Here is a 21,273-nt window from a genome sequence, read left to right as displayed (position 1 = left end):
GAGACCTCAGTTTTCCTGACTTAGAGCATGCCCGTAGGAACCAAAATAAATCATGACCCTAAAGGTCAGCTGGACCTGGGGCCAAGCAGGACTCTGCTCTTCTCCAGGTGTCCAGGCTCTGAGAGCTGTTGAGGAGGGACAGGGACACAGAAGGAGCTCAATCTGTTTCATGAACAGTAAATACAAACTGAGCACTTATGTGTGTAGACATTCCTCTAGACTCGGGTACAGTTGACAAGGTTTCTAGATATGGGGAGCTTACATTTAGAAGAGGAGACAGACAGTAAAAGGGTAAAGAAATATATACGCTAGATTTGCACTGTCCAGTGTGGTAGCACTAGACACAGAGAGCTATTTAAATTTAAATTTATTAAAATTACATTAAATTAAAGTGTCTGTTTTTCAGTCATACCAGTCACATTTCAAGTTCTTGATAGCCACACGTGGCTAGTGACTACCATAGTGAACAACACTGATATAGAACGTGTTCTATTGGGCAGCACTGCTCGAGGTGGCCTCAGATAGTATTCCGTGCTAGAGGAAGCTAAAAGGCTGATGCAATAGAGAGTCGACTCTGAGGCTCCTTTTAATTAGGTTCAGGTGTGATGAGCACTGGATGTTATACTGAACTAATGAATCATTGAACATTATATCGAAAACTAATGATGTACTATACCTTGGCTAATTGAATTTAAATTAAAAAAATTAGGTGGTCAGGGAAGGTAGGAGGTGATGTTTTCTGAGGAGGTGATGTTTAAGCTGGTATCTGAAGGACAGGAGGAGCCAACCAATGAACAGCAGGGATGGAACATTTGAGACAGTGAACAGGCAGTCAAAGGTCCTACAGTAACAAGAGCTCGGCATGTGGGAGGAATGGCAAGGAGGCCAGTGTAGAAGGAGCATCATGTTTAGGGGCAGAGTGAGAGAGAAGGCCAGAGAGTCTTCCAGGCCACAGGAAAGAGTTTGGATTCCATTTTGAGTGCTTTGGAAGCCATTAAGGAGAGAAATGTCACGGTCTGTTGAGTGATGAATGGTTTGAAGAATGGCAGGAGTCGAAGCTGGAAGATCAGTCAGGAGACCATAGCAAGGCCAGGGATGACAGCAGCTGAGATTGAGGGGGTGCTGCAGAGATGGAGAAGCCAGGACAGACTGGGGTTTACGCCTACGTTTCCCTTGTTTGGTGATAAAAGGACTAAGAAAGAATGGATGGTTGGTGAGGGTTGAGAGTGGAGGAACTGGAGTGTGGAGCAAATGCTTGCTTTGCTGACCCATAAAAAGTAGGTGAATGAAGCAGTTACTTGCACCTGTCATTGAGCCTGGGTAAAAGGGGCTGGTGTGACGCTGTGCCCTGCTCTTCTTGGCCAGAGAGTATGAGAGCCTGTACATGAGCCACATCTGGATCCCCAGCAGCTGGTGCTCACCCACTGAAGGTCCTGAGTGTGACATCACCGATGACATCACTGCCACTGTGCCGTACAAGCTCCGTGTCAGGGCCACCCTGGGCTCACAGACCTCAGCCTGGAGCACCCTGCAGCATCCCTTTAACCGAAACTCAAGTAAGGCGCTTCTCTTCTTACTCTCCCACTCCCATTGGCCTCATCTTCAGGAACCAAATTCACTGAGACTGTCAGGATTCTTGTTAGCCTCAAATTGGCCTTGCAAAGCCAGAGTACCATGAACACACACAGTCCTAATGGGTCCATTTAAAAAATTACCAACTTCTTCCCACACACCCTCTCATTTTGAAAGAGACTTTGGAAGTCATTCCTGACTGTGTCTGTCGGGGTCTGCAGGTGGTGGGGAACACGGAAAGAAAGCTGTTCTGAAGTGGGGAGGTAGAGTTAGCACTGCTTCTTCCTACCTTGATTGTGCCTCAGTACATCTTACATTGCCTCCCATCTGGTGCCTCCTTAACCTTGTCTTTGTTGCCTGTGTGAACAGCTTCTTCGTGCAATAGGATCTATACATTTATCAGACTCACCAGAAACCGTCACTGGGAAATGAATAACTTTTCTACAGTAATAGTACCTGGAGAATGAGTGAGAAAAAACTATGGGAAGAATCCAGATGTGTGGCCAAATATGGCAAGAGTGCAACTAATGGCCAGTGTATAAAAGGGTGTGTTTGTTTGGGGAACAGCAGGAGCAAGGGCTGGTCACGTGGTGAAGGGCTTTGACATGAAACTTATCAAAATCAGTGGAGGGGAGTCATGGAAGAAGAGGGGGTTTAGGCCAGGTCTGTTTTCTACACCAATCTCTCTGAATGAGGTGTGGAAAGTGAACTGAAATAGGACAAGTCTGCAGGGCAGGGGAAGAGTGAGGAGGGCATTGTCATTCCAGCTGAGCCAAGGCTGGTCCTGATCCTAGAAGTGAGGGACAGGACAGGAAGGAGAGGACACATTCGAGAGACCTGGCTGAGTTAGAAAGGACAGAGCTTGGGAACCAGTTATTGGGAGATGGAGTGGGGAGAGACGATGATGCTGTCCAGCTTCCAGTTGTGGTTGGTGAGAACATCATCCAAGACAGAAAATCTAGGAGGAATAGGAGACACTCCTGGCCTTGGGCTCTTTGAGATCGAGGCTCCTACAAGATAGATGCCACAGATGTCTGATTGGCAGCTAGAAATCAGGCCCTGGGGCTCAGGCAGGCCAAGATCAGATACAACACAAAATGAATAGCTAAAGGCTTGGGAACAGATGACATTGTCCAGGGAGAAGATATGAGGACAAAGAGAACGCAGGACAGGATCCTGGGAAACCTCGGGGCTTAAAAAGTGAATGGAGGGAATGGCAGGTAGCATCATGGAGGGAAGAAGGGCTGCTGATAGGTCTGAAGGAGGGCCCTAAATGGGTCTTTGGGAAAATGGCTTCATGGAATATTAGGAATGGCGGTGGGGCTGCTAGGTGGTGGATTGAGTGGAGGGGGCAAGGAGAAGGTAGCTCCTCCTCTGAGAGGCACAGGCAATAATGTGACCAGGTTGGAGCTGGAGGAAAGGCAAGGGAAAATGCCTTTGGTGATCTCTGTTTCCTTGATGTAGCTGAAGATCCTCTGCTGTGAGTGAGGACAAAGAAAGGTTTGGGGCAGCATCTATAGTAATAGGATGAGTCAAACGTTACTGAGGAGTATATAAGATTGGGTAGAAATCAGGAGGATTCAGCAGGTCAGGGAGCCCAAGCTGGAAGGGGCTGAGGAAGGTGAAGACAGATTTGAAGGAGCAGTTGGCCCTCTCGAGTCAGACAGGTATAATTCAAATCCCAGCTCAGCCACTCGATAGCTGACTCGCTGCCTCCTCACCCGTAGGTAGGGCCTCGCTGGGTGGTTTTGGGGACTATATAAGGTGAGATGTGTAAATGTTCAGGGCAGTGCTGTCCTATCATAGCACTCAGCTATTGGTGAGTGTTCTATTATTATTGCCCAATGGATGCTTGGAGCCGAGAGCCAGAGAGCAGAGGAGGGAAGAGGTGGGGGCAGAGTGGGACCACCAGAATGGGATACCGATAGGAATTTTGGTGCAAAATGTGGGTTTCTCTGCCCAGGCCTCTCTCCCCAGTCACTGAGAGGATACAGCAGAGGCAGTGGGATCCCAGTGCAAGGCACTGGGGGAGGCTGAGGGGCACTGGAGAGTGCAATGCCCAGGCAGCACCCAGCACCACCTCTCTTCAGCTCCTAGGAGCCTGGGTCTCTAGTCAAGACCATTGCTGGGAACTGGCAGCTATTGTTGGAAAGGAAGGTACAGGTCAGATGGAGCTAAAGTGCTTGTAAAACTACATGGGCAGGGGCGTGCAGTAATAACTCGTGCCTGAGAAGACCAGTATAAACAGGGTCTTACTGCAGGAGAAGCTGAGGAACAGGAAGGAGCCTCTGGATCTGCACCAGAAGGTAGAAGATGTCATCCTATGTGATCCCTGTGCAGGCAGAGTTAGCTACGGAGTGAGGATGGAGTCCTGACTCCTATAGGGGCATTACATCTGTTCTTTTGTCTTTGAAAAAGGCCACCCCAACTTCTCCGCAGGCATGTGAAAAATCTTGTTTTAAGGCTCTTCTGAAAAGGCTCTCCTCTTCAGGGGAAGCCTTGTTGAGAGCAGAGGTTCTTCACCTTGATTACACATTCCCCAGTTACAGCAGAGCTTTAGAACCACCTGTCTGGGGCCCATCCCCAGGGAGTCTAATTTAAATGATCTGTGTGCATTCTGTTACTGGGAGTTTACAATTTCCTCAGGTTGTTCTCATATATAGCTGGATTTGAGATCCACTCCTATGGAGGCTAAATACCCCCAGACAGCAGAGTCTACAAGTGTGGAAAGACATGGGCTCAAATTCTGGCTGTTCACTGTGTGACTCTGGGCAAGTCACATAACTTCTCTGAGGCTCAGTTACATCATCTGAACAACAGGAATAGTGTGTGCCTTCCCAAGCCTGCTGGATGGATGAAATAAGTATGTAGAGTCACAGGACAGAGGTTCCTGCCACAATGCCATCAGAAATTTTCCTCTGAACTGAAATGATGTTAGGCCCTTTTCTCTAATTCTACTCTCAATAAATTTGGAGAAGAAAGGATCCAGTTTTAATCATGTTTACTTAAAACTGAAGCTTCTGAACTGAACTGGTTATGTTTTGCACAGTTGGTCTCTGACTTCCCCAGTTCTCCTGTCTCCTATCCAGGCAGCTCTTCAAATGCCAGGAAATGCTCTGCTCTCCAAAAACTGCCCCCAGGAACTGCTTTTCCTCTAAATTCCCCCCTCACCCCAGTGCAGGGGGATTTAACCCAGAACACACCCCACTGCACTTCCCAAGCCAAGGCCAACCATTAGGGTAGCCCTTCTGGTCCCGCAGTGCTTAGATCTGACAGGCCAGTATGGATCCGTCATCAGTAGCCAGGGACTGGAGGCTGCCTGTGTGTGCCCTTCTGTTCTTGGTCTGCTGATGGGAAAGAATCCACAGCGGCTGCTGGCCTCCCTGTTTGGGATCCAACAATGTGAAATATGGGTGTTTGTGCTTAAGCTGTAATTTCTAGAGTTGATTATTGGAATCTGTAAAGCCCTCTGACTTTCTAACATCCCCCTTAGAAATATGAAGTGAAGAATTCTTGGACTGAGAATAGAATGGCCCACCCATCCACAGGCTGCTGATTTCCTAATGCTTGAAAGTCATCAGCAGCTAGTATATATTACTGATCTCTTTGAGCTACAGAGATACACATGTCCCTGCAGGTAATGTTCATTCCTAAGGGGCAAAGAAAGGACCCAACTGTTCAATATAGACCTCAGCTCATGCAGGTGTTTGGCAAGCATTAAGAAATAGCATCTGCTCACTTAGATGGGTCAGGGTGAGGAACAGTTTCTGCCAAAAAAGTAAAAAGAGGAGCACGGGTTATAAAATTTTAAAACAGAAAGAGATGTTTACTTGAGTATTCAGTCACTTTTCTTGAGTATGTGTGCCTCCTGAAGAAGGAGCAGAAGACTTTACTATGGTCAAGGAGAGGAGTGAAAAAAGAGAATTGTATTTTAAGTCTTTGTCACTTAAAAAAAAATGTGCTCATCATTCAAAAAGCATTTACTGAGTACCTGCTAAATACAAGAGAGTATTGGTATACAGTATCCCCCTTATTTGCAGGGGATACATTCTAAGACCCCCAGTGGATGCCTGAAATTGAGAAGAGTATCAAATCCTATATATACTATGCTTTTTCCTGTACATACATACTTAGGATAAAGTCGAATTTATAAATTAGTCCCAGTAAGAGATTAACAACAATAATAATAGAAGAACAATTATAACAATTACACTGTAATAAAAGTTATGTGAGGGCACCTGGGTGGCTCAGTCGTTAAGCGTCTGCCTTCGGCTCAGGTCATGATCCCAGGGTCCTGGGATCGAGCCCCGCATTGGGCTCCCGGCTCAGCGGGGAGCCTGCTTCTCCCTCTGACCCTCTCCCCTCTCATGCTGTTTCTCTCTCGCTCGCTCTCTAAAAAATTAAAAAAAAAAAAAAGTTATGTGAATGTGGTCTCCTGTCTCAAAGTTATCTTATTGTGCTGGACTGGCCCTCCTCCTTCTTGTGATAATGTGAGATGCTAAAATGCCTAGGGGAGGAGTGAAGGGAATGACACAGGCACTGTGTATTGACCTTCTGAGCATATATCAGAAGGAGGACCATGGGCTTCCCTCCGGATCACAGGTAACTGAAACCCCAGCAAGCGAGATCTCAGATAAGTGGGATGATGGTATGGCTTCTGCATGCTGGGGAGTTCCATCCACACCCCGCCCCCTTCCTTACAACCCCAGCATGTTTCTATTGATGACTTGGTTCTGGTCTTTCAGGACAGAAACCAGCCCTGCCTGGAACTGGCTTTGATTCTCCCCTTGTCTTGCCAACAGCCACCCTCACACCGCCTGTGATGGAGGTCACCAAGGATGGCTTCCACCTGGTTATTAAGCTGGAAGACCTGGGGCCCCAGTTTGAGTTCCTTGTGGCTTACTGGAGGAGGGAGCCTGGTGCCAAGGTGAGACTTCCAGCCTTGGCCTTGGAGTCAGGCCTCAGGGAAGGAGACACAGACCTCTGAGAGGTGGGTGAGGAAAGCTGTCCCCTGAAGTGCTCACTATCTAGGGGTGGCCTGAGCACGAGCAGGCCTGGGTGCGGGGGGTGGAAAAGGAGAGATGTGAGTACACTGACAATCCTAGAGCCTCCTCTTCAAAGAATTGTGTAGGTCCACCGCAGGCTCAGGTCAGACTTGCTGAAGTATGGGGGTTGCCTCTTTGCCCTAAACTCGAACATAGTACGATTTACAGTACCTCTCAGTGCATTTCTTCTCCCTCCTCAGCCTGGCTTCTCAGCCATTCTCCCTGGCAGGTTTAGGTGGAGCAGACCAGGGTGTTCCAGGTCATCTAGATGATTTCAAAAGTGTATGAGACTGGCACAAGCCTCTCGAGGGTGTGTATCTGGGTGGGGTGCAGAAGTCAGGGCAGAGAGCCAGGAGCTGGCTTGTGAATAAACCTGTCTGATTATCAGCTAATTGGCCACCCAGAATGCCTAGGTGGGGCACTGCCCATCCTCCTGTGGGATAGTTGGCTGCCGACTGGGTTGGGTGGGATGTCCGCACTCCCAGAGTGATTGGCCAAACAAACAGAAGGGCTAGAGCTTGAGCAGGAACTGAGGGATAGTCAGACCTGCTGGACACCCTGTCCGGGATGATTTGCAAAGGCTATTCCTGCCAGCACAAGGAAAACGGGCTTTATTATAAGTCTGGAGAGGATGCAGTAAGGGGCTTTCCGGAATCTGTGAACAGAGCTGGCCTAGGCCACCCCTGACCTCAGAGCAGTATCTGGGGTGCAAAGCACATGTCCTCCCACCTACTCGACAGGGATGATCCCCTGAAAGGTGAGACGTGTAGGTGGGGCAAGCAATAACAATGGTTTCCGGTACTTATTCCTGCTGGGTCAGGGCCCAGCGGTAGGACAGGACATTGCCAGCCAGGCAGATGGAGTAGTATGGGGGACAGATCGGGACCTGGGCAGGAGGAAGCATGCAGCCCCCTCAGATTCTTTGGGATGGAGCCCACTCCTCAGCCTTGGTAACAGGCAGGGCCAGGGCCGGGAGAGGAGCACGTACCCTGAGTCACGGGGGCTTGGCCCAGATAAGCCTCCACAGGTTCAAACGTGGAGCCCAGGCTTCCGTGGGCGGGTGGAGATGGAGGGGAATACAGATGGATGGACAGGTGGGTAGATGGATGAACGCGGGAGCAGACATAGCCCGCCAGCTCCACTGCTCCTATGCACCACTGAGGCAGCACTGGCCATGCCAAGCCCCCGGCTCATCAGGTTTCTGACCTTCAGGTGTTTGTGCAAATGTGACCCTATGAGAGAGGACTTCCCTAACCACTCTGCTGAGTGCCTCCTCCTCTTCCTACCTCCTTGCCCTGCTTCCTTTTGTTTCACAGCCCCATCACCCCCTGACATGTGTCACACATTGTCTGTCGCCCCCCCACATCAGCTCCACAAGAACAGGCACTTTTTTTGTTCAGTGCTATATACCTCAGGGCCTATAATAGAAACTGGCATGTAGGAGGTGCTTAATAAATGAATAAATAAGCATGACTGAATAAATGAATGAGAGGGAACATTTTTGATGCATCCCAGAAAGGAAATATCTAGAACTTTCCTTCCTTGGCTCTTCTTGCCCTTTCCTGTTCTGCTCCCCCCAGGCTGTAATTGTTTTCTGGTCTCCTAAAGGAACATGTCAAAGTGGTGAGGAGCAGGGGCATTCCGGTGCACCTGGAAACCATGGAACCAGGGGCTGCATACTGTGTGAAGGTCCAGACATTCGTGAAGGCCATCAGGAGGCACAGTCCTTTCAGCCAGGCAGAGTGTGTCAAGGTGCAAGGTACGGATGGCCTGCCTGTTCCCTGGAGTCCTGCACAGGCCACAGCCCCTCCTGGTGGATGCTTGGCTGCCTGCTGGGGTCCTTTGGTTCTGAGTTTCCCCTAGGGTTCACTGACCTGCCCCCCAGCTGGGTGGGTGTCTGTGGTGAAAGTGTGGTGAAAGTCTGGTTTACCCCGATGGCAACGGCCTGGGAACCAGAGTGGGCTGGAGGTGCCAGAGAGGCAGCCAGGGGTATGAGAGTCAGACCTTGCAAGGAGGCCCCCCGCTCTATGTCACCGCTGCTTTCCGCTGGAAGGGACCTGGTGGAAAGTCTACAGAGTTCTGTCTGACTTAATTTTTCTTCCTTCAATTTTTAATATTTACTTATTTATTTGATTTATTTATTTTAGAGAGAGAGAGCATGAGCAGGAGGGGCAGAGGGAGAGGGAAAGAGAATCCTAAGCAGACTCCACGCTCAGAGCTGAGCCTGACACAGGATCGATCCCAGGACCCCAAGATCATGACCTGAGCTGAAACCAAGAGTCAGACGCTCAACCGACTGAGCCACGCAGGCACCACAGCCCTTGAATTTTTTATAGTCTGAAAACCTACAGTGTTAAAAATTCCTTTGAAAAGAAACAAAACAAAACCCCACATCCCACGATTTTGCTACTCAAATACCACTGACATTTTTGTGTATAACTTTTTCATCTTTAAAGAATTATTATTTAAAAAATTTAGTACTTTCATATGATTCAAAAAATACAAGATACATGTGGAAACTCCTTTCTATTCTTCCCCAATCCTTGCAATTCCAGCCCCTCCCCCATAGGTATTAGCTTCTTGTATGTCCTTCTAAAGATTTTTATTTTTATTTTTTTTAAAAGATTTTATTTATTTATTTGAGAGAGAACAAGAGAGCACAAGCAGGGGCTGCTGCAGAGGGAGTGGGAGAAGCAGACTCCCTGGGAGCCCGATGTGGGATTTGATGCGGGGCTCAATCCCAGGACCCTGAGATCATGACCTGAGCTGAAGGCAGATGCTTAACTGACTGAGACACCCAGGTGCCCCATCCTTCTAAAGCTTTTTAAATGCATAAGAAATAAATGAGAGAATATATATATTTCCCTTCTTTTTAGCACAAATGGTACCATATTCTATGCATTGGTCTGGATCTTGTCCTTTTTGCTTTATATATCTTATAGATTTTTCCATATTGATAAAGAACTTTCTCATCCTTCCTTACAACCTCACAGTATATAGTTGTATGGATGGATAACAAATTTAACTAGTCTTTCATTGGTGGGCGTTTCTTTTTTTCCCAATATTTTGCTCTTACAGCCAATGCTTTAATTAATTACCTTGTATATGGATCATTTTGCTGGTGTGTATATATTTGAAGGATAAATTCCTGGAAGTAGAGCTGCCTGGTCAGAGGCATGCACATTTGAATTTGGACCGCTGTTCCCAGACTGCTCTGCAAGGTGGTGTGATTGTTCCATCACCGTCCATGTATAGACACACACTGTAGTCGTGTTGCACATACACTCTGTGCTTGCTTTTTCACAAATATCACATCCATCATATTTCCACATGGATTTTCTGATTACTATTTTATGCTACTTTTATTATTTTTTATTTATTTATTTATTTTTTTCCTTAAGATTTTATTTATTTGACAGAGAGAGACACAGTGAGAGAGGGAACACAAGCAGCGGGAGTGGGAGAGGGAGAAGCAGGCTTCCCACAGAGCAGGGAGCCTGTTGAGGGGCTTGATCCCAGGACCCTGGGATCATGACCTGAGCCGAAGGCAGACGCTCAACGACTGAGCCACCCAGGCGCCCTATTTTATGCTACTTTTAAAAATCATTTAGGTTGGGTGCCTGGGTGGCTCAGTCGGTTAAGCGACTGCCTTCGGCTCAGGTCATGATCCTGGAGTCCCGGGACCGAGTCCCGCATCGGGCTCCCTGCTCGGCGGGGAGTCTGCTTCTCCCTCTGGCCCTCCGCCCTCTCATGTGCTCTCAGGTCATGATCCCGGAGTCCCGGGACCGAGTCCCGCATCGGGCTCCCTGCTCGGCGGGGAGTCTGCTTCTCCCTCCGACCCTCCTCCCTCTCATGCTCTCTGTCTCTCATTGTCTCTCTCGCAAATAAATAAAAATCTTAAAAAAAAAAATTTAAAAAAATCATTTAGGTCAAGTTTGTTGGCGAATTCAAACAACACAGGGGTGCAGCGGGGAGCCTGTTTCTCCTTCTCCCTCTGCCTGCTGCTCCCCCTGCTTGTGCTCTCTCTCTATCAAATAAATAAATAAACAAAATCTTAAAAAAATAATTCAAACAACACAGAAGTATGTAAAGTGAGAGGTTCATGTTCTCCATTCTCCCCCACACCACGCGGGAGGTTTCCTCTGGCAGGTTTGACATTTAATCCTCCCGTTGTTGTGTGATACCAATGCTCACAGGCACAGATGGGACTGTACTGTGCTTACCATTCTGCACCTTACTTGTTTTCACTTAGAAGTATATTGGGATCATCTTTTCATATCAGTACATGTGGATCTACCTCATTTTTTAAAGAAGATGCATAATAAGTGAATTTATTGATGTGCCAAAATAGATGTAACCATCCTCCTACTAATAGATATATTCTGTGCTTTCCAGTCTTGCCACTATATCATGCCATGGTGAACAAATTGGTTTATATCCCAATTCCCATTTTAATAGCTGACTTCCTGAGCTACCGTGCTGATGTCTTATAATATATTAAATCATCTCCTATTTGGGGGTATTTAGATCATTTCTATGTTTTAGACCATGATGATGATGTTCCTTGATTGATTGATTCATTCATTCAGTGACTACTTATTGGGCATTGACTGTGTGCCAAATGCTGGCCTAGTCACTGGGATGCAGCAGGGAAGTCCTTGCCCTCATAGGAGCTTATCCTCTCGCTGGGGAGACAGGCTACAAACAAGTAAACAAATGAGATAGTTTCACTTGGTGGGACGTGCTATGAACAAAACACACCAGAGCATGCCTGGAGGTGGAGGTATGCCGCTGTGGGTGGACAGAGACTGGTTGGGAGGCTGTTGCCCTAATCCAGATGTTGCTAGGAACTGCTTTATGCATATAATTGTTTCCTTCCTTGAAACTATTTTTTGGAAGCCACTCAGAGGAGTAAATGAAAGGGTGCGAACGTTTGTTTATCTCTTGATGTGTACTGCTGAAGTATTTTCCAAAAGCACTGAGAGAAAGTACAGTGCCCCCGGCCACTATGTGATACCACCATCTTCTCTGCGGCCTCCTTGGCCATGCGCCCTTCACATGGTGGGTGAGTAGTCTGACCTACAGGGGCTGCAGGAGTTGCTCCATGTTACATAGAACAGAAAGATGGGGACGTAACCGATCACCCCTTCTGCATCTCCAGATGCTCACACCTGGCATTTTCTGATACATTTACTTAGTAGAATGACCCTGGGCTTTGGAGCCAGCGCTGCCTGTGTGACCTGGGGTAAGTCACATAACAATTAGCAGGGGCTCGATGGATTGCAGTTACCACATGACTGTTTTCTGAAGTCAGGATTTTCCTCCACAATGTGAGTCAATGCCAAGAGCAAATTGTGAAACACATTTTGTTTTCAGTTACCGCCCAGCTCCCTTCGGTGCTGTTCTCTTCCGGCCCCTCCCCCTCATCCTGCCGGGGCCCTGGCCCTCTGCCTTCCTCTTGGCAGCTGCGCCGAGGTTCATGCTAACACAGCCAGTGGCTTAACTCCCTTTCCCTTCCCAAGAACAAGAGTTCAATCTCCCCTGGGGCTTTCTGGAAACAATGCCTTCCTCTGAATTCTAAAAAAAAATGGCTTTAATGGTGGTAATTTTAGTCACTAAGGCATATATCAAATCTCAGGATGTTGGCATCTGCCATCTCAGCCGACGTGCAGAGCCAGCTCCAGGAAAGTGAGAGAGGCCAGGATTGGTGAGTTCATCTTCACTGTTGTCTCCTAAGATTGCCCTCATCTTTTCATCTCTAGGAGAGACCCTCCCCCTGGCGCTGGCCCTGTTTGCATTTGTTGGCTTCATGCTGATCCTTGTGGTTGTGCCCCTTTCCGTCTGGAAAATGGGGCGGCTGCTCCGGAACTCCTGTTGCCCCGTGGTGGTGCTCCCCGACACCTTGGTAATGGTATTCTTTTTTCCTTTTGGCATGACGCTGACCAGATGCAGCTTGAGCCTTAGTCTGTGGCTTTACAAGCATTTGCATGAAGAGAAGAGAAGAGGATTTATAGAAATTCACTTCCAATCAGTGGGGCTGGGAGAGAACCCCCTTCTCCAGGGAGTGGTGACCGTCCTCAGGCTCCCGTCAGGCCACTGATGCTTGCCCTTAGGACCTGGCACAGCCAGGAGAGCAGGTGTGTTACACCAGCCGGGATGCTCGGCATTTCAAGAGTCACGCGCAGCCTTACTCTTCTAGACTGGCCTGCAAGGACTCTTGGTCCCTTGCCATAATTAAAACAGCAGCTACATCCAGTAGTATGTTCCAACCCAACATACTCAATTCATACGCCAAGAGCCTCATTGGTTCCCAGGGCAAAGTGCATTGTGTGAAGCATGAACTGTGGGCACTGGGCCACAGGTTTGAGTCTCCAGTGCAGGTAGGTCCTGTGCCCAGCCCAGGGTGGGAGAAAAGCAAAAGCAGGCCTCCAGCAGCTCCTTTTGTTCCATTTTCCTACCTCCTGTGCCCTCCACCCACCCCCAGACCTCAATACATAAAGCAGCACAAAACAAAACTGAGCAAAAACAAACACAAACAAACCCATCCCTGTCACCTCAGGGATTTCTCACAGTTCTCTCCTGGGAAGAGGGAGGTAGCAGTTGGCTTCTCAGAGGCAACTAGACTCAGAACTGCCTGTAGTTCCTTATCAGCCTGGAGTCACGCTGGAAGGAGTCACTCTTGTGATATCTGCATGGCCCTGAGAGTGAGTGCCATGTTCTCGCTGGATGGGGGAGTAATCCTCCCTGTGACCCATTCTCCAGGACACCCCTTCACCTTGTTATCCTAACGTCATTTCTGTTTCTTTCCAGCGCTTCTATGTAGTCCTAACTTTAGCCGACGCTAGGGCAGAGTTAAGCACCAGGCATTGTTCTAAGGCTTTACGTACATTGACTCATTTCATTTTTCCTCTTCCATAATTGCTTACCAATGTGCATTTCATCAGCGCCCTGCCAGCCACTCTGAATGATTAAATGGTTCACTGCTAACCATGAAGGCACCATGGTGTGAACACAGCGGGGCAGGGCAGGCCTTTTCCCCTTCAGCAAGAACCCCAGGGCTAAAAATTGCCAGGACCATTAAAGGATGTGTATTCTGCACTTGTTGGAGTAGTGTTTTATAAATATCAGTTGGGTCAAAGTGTTTGATAATCCCATTCAGATATTTTGGTATGGTTCTATTAGTCATTGCGAGGGAGACAACAAAATCTCCAACTAGGAGCGTGGATGTGTCTGTTTCTACGTTTGTCAACTTTTCCTTCATGTATTTTGATGCTCTGTTTTGGTTGCATACATTGTTGACATGTCTTCTTCAGTAATTGAGTCTTTTATCATCACGAAATGTTCCTCTTTATCTCTGGCAATATTCCTTATTCCGTTATCAATATTGCTCTGCACTGTTTACTGTTTGTGTGGCATATCTTCTTTCCACATCTTTACACGTATCTGTGTCCTCATATTTAAATATGAGGACACAGATACGTAGCAGCATATGTAGCAGCATATGTTGGTCTTCAAAATTTTTTTTTAAATAAATCCATTCCAATAATCTCTGCCATTTAATTGGAATGTTTAGTTCATTAACATTTAACCCCGGTCCTCTCACTTTCTAACTTTTGTGTTTGTACCTGTATCTGTCACTGTTTGTGGCACCTCAGACTTGCCCTCAGACAAGGAACTGTGAAACTCACCCAGTGATGTTACCTCCTACCAAGTGCCAACTTTTGGTTGCTTGCCAGAGACTTAAGGAAGTTAATTTTATATTCTGATCAGTTTTTATTTTATTTATTTTATTTACTTTTATTTAAAAAATATTTTCTTGGGGCGCCTGGGTGGCTCAGTTGGTTAAGCGACACTCTTCGGCTCAGGTCATGATCCTGGAGTCCCGGGATCGAGTCCCGCATCGGGCTCCCTGCTCAGCAGGGCGTCTGCTTCTCCCTCTGCCCTCTTCCCTCTCGTGCTCTCTGTCTCTCATTCTCTCTCTCTCAAATAAATAAATAAAATCTTTAAAAATAAATAAATAAAATAAAAAATATTTATTTATTTGAGAGAGACGGAGATAGCGAGAGAGAGCACAAGCCAGAGGATGGGGAGAAGCAGGCTCCCCACTGAGCAAGGAGCCCAATGCGGGGCTCGATCCCAGGACCCTGGGATCATGGCCTGAGCCGAAGTTAGACGCTTAACCAACTGAGCCACCCAGGCACCCCTTGATCAGTTTTTAAAGTTATTATCTGTAGGAGGATTGGTCTGATTGGTGCTCCTCCACTGTAAGTAGAAGCAGCACCCTGGAGTCAAAGAAGAGGTCCTGGACCAACCCAAAATGATAATGGGAGGGGAGCATCCCTGGCTGAGGTGGTCACAGCTCTTCTTTTCCACATGTGGCAAAAAAAATTCAGCCTTCCTTAGCTGAACTCCATCAATTAGTCACCTTTTATGGTTTTCCTCTCAACTCTGTTCCTCATGCTTACCCTCTATTCACAGGGTATTCCATTCCTAACACCCTCTCTCATTTTTCTTCTTCGGGGTCTACATTCAGCAGCTCAGCAGAAGTTCCTCCCTACCTCAGGGTCAGGGGCAGTAGAATCCTTCCAGGACCCATAGTGAGTGACAGAGCAAAGGGCCAGGGAGAGAACCATGTAAAGGGTCAGTTGCTTATAGAATTTCAGGTGCACAAGAAGAGCCCTTAAATGGCAAGAGCTCCTAGGGATCCGAATACATTATGAGCCACACCCTATACATAGCTTTTGGAGAAAACCTAACAATTTTAGAGGGGACCAGAAATAGGGATATTCTATAAGAGTGTGTGGCCACTTTCATCCATTGGAGATAGATACCACTACCCTTGACTACCTTTTGCTTCTCTGTTCTCCTTACCATCCTCCCTACGTTGTTCTAGTGTCTGTTCTATGTGCATTTCTTTCCATAAGGTTTTTAATTTTTATTGTTTCTCCCTCAATTTTTTAAGTGGACAATTTCTCTGAGTATATGTATTTCCCACAATGCTGTATGAGAAATTGATCACTAGTGTCCATTAAATCCCAAACAGATTCTGGAGCTGTATGTCAGCACTACTCCTTCTCTGCCTCAGCCTTGACTTTAGCATAGCCTAGCTGCACTGCAACATTTACCTTAGTTATAGATAATCCTCCAAAGTATTAAAAAGTAACTTCCAGCCATCCTTGCAAAACCCATGCATCTTTCCAATTAAACCATGGGAAATTACCAAGTGGAAATCCTTGACAATTCTTCAAAAATCCCTATTGAGTGTGTGTTTAATTTATCTGTTTGGATTAAACATTTTATGTCTACATCTATAATTTCACGTTTGGTGATGGTTACACTCTGAAATACACCATTAAGATTTTCTTTCCATTCAAATTTATATTACCAAGTAATAGTCTAGAGCAAAGATATATATGCAAAGAAAATTACATCAAGAATGCTCAGTGTATAGTCCCTATTTTAAAGTATTATTTCTTTTCATTGTCTTTCATCCATAATTTCTTTATGGGGATGGAGGCTTTGGTACTAAAGGGTCTCCCTTTCCTTGCTGTGGCTCACTTTATTCTTTCTCTTTTTGCTGTCGCATTCCATTATAATGTAGGTAGCAAGTATAAAGATGGCTTCAAGTTAGTCATTCTTTAGTGGGTCATCCCAAGTTTGGCTTTGTGTACTTCATAGAAAGTAGAGTTTGTGAGCTCTGATGCCTCTGAGGCCCAGAGAGGTATACACACACACACACACACACACACACACACACACAAAGCGTGCACCGCAGTGAACATAATTGGATAGGGGGAGATGGTAGGGACCATGACAAACATGTTTCAGCTGAAGAAGGCAGCTGTTTTTCAGCTCTAGCATGTTGTTGCTAATAGGAAATGTGAGCCAATGCTACCAGATCTCCAAGGTTGTTTTTTTTTTTTTTTAAGATTTATTTATTTATTTTATAGAGAGAAAGAGAGAGAGAGAGTGTGTGTGTGTTGGGGAGGGGCAAAGGGAGAGGGAGAGAATCCCAAACAGACTCCCCACTGAGTGCAGAGCCTGATGCAGGGTTTGATCTTATGACCCCGAGGTCATGACCTGAGCCGAAATCAAGAGTCAGATGCCCAACTGACTGAGCCACCCAGGCACCCCACCAGATCTCCAAGTTTTAAATGAGAAGCCAGAAATCCAAACATTTATGAGAGATCTCCTGATTTTTTAAATGTTGAAAAGTAATTCAAATAAAAAAATCAACTGAACCTTGCTTGAAAGTTTATTCTAACCTATGGGACAATAGTTTTACATCTTCTGAACTTCTGAGATTATGTGTCTTACTTTCATGTTCTAGAACTACACTGTCCAATATGGTAGCCACTATCCGTAGGTGACTCTTAAGCACTTGAAATGGTAACTAGTCCAAATCGAGATGTACTGTAAAGTACACATGGATTTAAAAAAAAGCATTAATGTTTTTATATAGATCATAAGTTAAATAATATTTTAATAATAAAATGCATTATTAAAATTAATTTTACCTGTTTCTTTTTACTTTTTAAAATGTGCTACTGGAGAATTTTAAATTGTTTATATCGCTCAAATTATGTTTCCATTGGACAGTACTTCTCTAAAGTTAAAAAAATAATCAAATAGAATGACTGCAGATTTAGGTGGCTGGTATCCTAAGGATCTGACTGGACCAGCAGCAGTCAGTTATGGTCTCCACACTGACACTCCCCCTCAGTGAACCCTGTGTGTATGTGGTCCTTCCCTGTTATTTGCTCATGAACACTAGGCCTGAGCTCCACAGCCGCCTCTGTACAAACAAGGATCAAGGGCCCCTGGCTCCATGAAGCTAATGTTTCCCAGGACAGAGGTTGAGGAACCCGTTGTGCCTATTTGCTGTGTCCATGTGCCTCTCTTTGGAGTGATGATGGGAAGGGCCATGGGAAAGAACTGTAGAAGAACCTAATGAATTTGGTGGGGGTGAGCAGGCTAGCAACAGTGGGGAGAGTCTCTCTGAAATGTTGACACCTGCCTTTTATTGGGGTTGCTGAGAGAAGATGGTAGGAACATGAATATGAGTGGGAAGGGACTCCTGTTTATGGAGTCCCATCTCTGGACTGGGCACACTGCCATGTGCTGTACATTGAGCATCTCACCCCAGGTCATTATTTTCAGAGTTCTCTGCTGGACGAAGGTTAGATTTTTTTGACCAGAATTACCTTCCGGGCTTTTGTGGGGCAGCGTCCCAGAGAGAGGAGCACTGACATAGCAGGGCCCCGAGAGATCTGCCGGTCACTGAACTGGGGGATGATCAAAGTCAATGTTGGAAGCCCCTGAACCAGGGATTAGAACTGTCTTTGGGGTTTTTTGCTGCTTGAAAGTTAACCAAGTAGCTGGGATTTCTGTGACATTCTCTGTAATTGTGACTGCTACCCTACTGCTGCTACCATTCCTCTAATGAATAGTGATGAAAATTATTTTTTTTTCCAGAAAATAACCAATTCACCCCAGAAGTTAATCAGCTGCAGGAGGGAAGAGGTGGAAGCCTGTGCCACAGCCGTGCTGTCTTCTGAGGAACCCTTCAGGGCCTGGCTCTAGCAGGCTGGGGAAGGTCTCCGTTGAAACTGAGAATCTGACTGGCACGACACAGGAGCCATGAGGGGGAAGGCCCTGTAGCTGTTTTCCACCACCAACAAAGGACAAGGAAAGCAAGAAGAGCCTGCTGTGTCCATGTCTAGAGGCGACTGTCAGAGGCAGACTGGTTCGGCAGACACAGCACTGAGGGGGGTCAGGAGATGAGACCTCTAGAACTAGGTCTGTCTGCCCTTCACTGACTGAATGACCCTGGAGAAAGTAGCTTGGTTTCTCTGGTCCTCAGTTTTCTCATCTGTAAAATGGGGGAATTAACCATACAACTGTGAAACCACTATATATATCCGGCACTTGCAGAGCTTTGGGAAACTGGCAGTACTGTACATTGTGATCGGTTCAACTTTTCTGCAGAGCAGGATATAAATTGTAACGAGAATGATAAAAACTCTTTACACCAGTTGGCTTGGAGAGCCCACTTTCTTAGAGGAAACCTTGATGAGGAAAGGAAGGCTGGCTACAACAGTGTTGACTTCACTTCAAGCCAAATGCCTGTGCGGGGGTTAATGGCTCAGCCAGCTCTACAATACATGCCCTAGAAGGAGGCCACAGGCCCATGGAAAATGGGATGTGCTGTGCATCCATGAGATATTGTAAAGGGTAAATAACATATGCCCACTGAAGGCAGCAGGTAGAATGTGTGCGTTCGAGGAGAGGAGAATACAGAAGGATGTCGATAATAAATGTGGTGTTTGCTGTGTTCCTTTCACCTGTAGAGTTGTTAAAGTATAGAATTAAAAAGAGAAAGGGGTCACCTTGGGTAATCTTTTTGGTTTCTTCCAAAAAAGTGGTCTTTGGTGTTCTAGTTACATCATCAAAGTGAGAGGCTCCTGAAGGCCACCATTGGTCAGGAGTTGTGGGGGTGACCCCAGGTAGAGGGCGTAGGAGATGGGACTGGGAAAGAGTGGCAGGCAGCTTCCGGCCTCATGAGAACCCTGACCGGTGCAGCTGGCCAAAGCCTCACCTGGTCACGGTGCTCCCCAGGAAATCCCTTTGGGTACCTCTCCTCCTTAAGATAGCTCACTCAGGGTGTCCTCAGCCCCTTCCAGCATGTTCATCCAGGACCCACCTTTGGAAGCCTCTGCCTTCCCCTCTCCCTACCAGGTGAGGAAAAGAATCAGGGTTAGAGAAGGAATGGAGAGGGAAGTTTCTTGAGAAGTGGAGGGATTGATGGGCAAGGCCTGTGCCTCCCTTCTTAGCCCCCAGCTTTGGAGCCTCTGAGTTGGTTTGTCTCCACACCAACTTCCTGGGCCCCTTCCAGCCAGCCCAGAGGTGGGGACAATCTAACTACTTCAACCAGGTGTTTCTCGTATAAGATAGAGGCCTACAACCCCCTCTCTTCCTGATGGGGTCTCAAGTAGCCAGAGGGTGGGTTCTCCAGAAGGATGGTAGTGCTGAAGATCTTTTCCTTAGTACCATCATGTATGCTTCTGTGTTGTTGGACTTTTTCATGAAGAGTATGTGTTAATTTTATATTTAGCCTAAACTGGGAACATATTTTCAGTGTGCAAAAATAAAGGCTATACCACTCTCCTGGTCATCACTCTCCCCCATCCCACTTCCTTGCCCCTCCACCCTGGGACTGCTATCCCTCTGTCACCTCTCCAGGCCTAGAACCCAGAAATCACCCTTGATTTCCCTCTGCTTGAGTGCCTCTCACAATTTGCCCCAATGCTTATCCATTCCTGCTGGCATATATATGTATATAAAAATTTCTCTCTATTATTCTGTTGTCTTCCCAGTTCCTAAACATGCATTTACTGAGGTCCAGCCAGGCATCAGAGATTGAGCTAGTTCTCCATAGTAGAGGGGCTCCCTCCTCTGCAGCTGGTTATTCCCTCCTGGAGTGTTTATATCCTGACTCCCCAGGCCTCCTCTCCTTTTACCCACATCACCTGGCTCTTTAAACTATGACGCTTTAAGGAGTGAAAAGGGGCACAGTTAATAACTACAACAGAACAGGAAGACTGCGCATCTCTGCACTCAACCCTGTAGAAAACCCCTGCCCCCAGAATCAAGCCCAGCTCTCTCAGCCCTGTCCTCAGGGAACAGCTTTCAGAGTCCAGTTGAACAAAACCCCCCTGCTCCATGAAGTTTACATTTCCACCGGGGGAAGGGGAAAGAATAACAGCAAAATAATACAAAACCAAATAATGATAGCAATTACTTTTTTAAAGTGAATGATCTGGTATATTGGGAGTGTACAAGTCCTATGAAAAATGAAAAGGTAGAGCAGAAAATGAGGGGTGGGGGCAGGTTGCAGCCTCCTCTAAGTGCAAGTGAATGGAAACGAGTGGACCACAACTATCTCTCAGTTCCATCCTTATATATCCACACGGGGTGGGGAGATTACAAGTGGCTCTAGAACCGAGAACTTTGGCAACAAATCTTTAGGAGTCTGCAGTCTAAAACAAAAACTTTATTTAGTATTTGTACTATTTTTATTGATAGTGTATTTTTGTTTGTTTTTGGAACTATTCTCTTAAGTTGTCAGATAGAGCAAGTAAATAATTATGTTTATTTTCATAGGAACCTAGATTTCAAGATTGGTGAAAGGGAAGGCTAACTGTAGATGCACAAATTTGAGTGGGAGCAGTGTGTTGTTAGAACTGAATTGAGCATATCAGTATGAAGTCATGCCTTTGTAAAACATGTAATTAAAATATATTTCTTTTCTGGCTTTTTTTCCCCCATCAAAATGGCCCAGTAGCAACGTTACCCCATAATGCACATAATGCACCCTAATGCCTACATTATGGTTTTTAATGCTATTTCTCTCCCAGAAGGAACCAGGGTTTCTTGGAACAATGTCTGGTCCCATGTCTGGTCTGGGGCAGAAGACTATGAGGCAATCTCAGAACACCTAACACGTTGCTGGGCCAGAAGCAAACCCTGAAATAACCAGGGCATTTGAAAGCTAAAAGGGTCCCCACCGGCCAAAGTTGGGCCAGTGTGAGCATCAAAATGAGAGTATTGGCTGACATCAGCACATTTGAAAGGTCATGAGCCCACAATAACCCAT

The 21,273-nt window shown here is 46.5% G+C and overlaps 1 protein-coding gene across 2 annotated transcripts in view; it reads left to right on the top strand.

Moving 5' to 3' along the window:
• The window catches only part of IL20RB (interleukin 20 receptor subunit beta), a 42,105-nt gene extending 22,129 nt beyond the window's left edge, over positions 1–19,976 (top strand). Inside the window, exons 3-7 of one of the 2 annotated variants that reach the window (XM_021678878.2) lie at positions 1,366–1,556; positions 6,375–6,499; positions 8,226–8,376; positions 12,380–12,522; positions 18,093–19,976. In XM_021678878.2, coding sequence (XP_021534553.1) covers positions 1,366–1,556; positions 6,375–6,499; positions 8,226–8,376; positions 12,380–12,522; positions 18,093–18,200 — 718 coding nt within the window. In that variant the 3' untranslated portion in view covers positions 18,201–19,976. The remainder of the gene's footprint in view (positions 1–1,365; positions 1,557–6,374; positions 6,500–8,225; positions 8,377–12,379; positions 12,523–18,092) is intronic. The other variant, XM_021678879.2, reaches the window with a different exon arrangement.
• The last annotated feature ends 1,297 nt before the right edge of the window (positions 19,977–21,273 follow it).

This window comes from Neomonachus schauinslandi, chromosome 1 (assembly GCF_002201575.2).
Source record: "Neomonachus schauinslandi chromosome 1, ASM220157v2, whole genome shotgun sequence".
Lineage (NCBI taxonomy): Eukaryota > Metazoa > Chordata > Mammalia > Carnivora > Phocidae > Neomonachus > Neomonachus schauinslandi.
The sequence above is the reverse complement of the archived record's forward strand: the minus strand, read 5'-3'. Positions and strand labels throughout refer to the sequence as shown.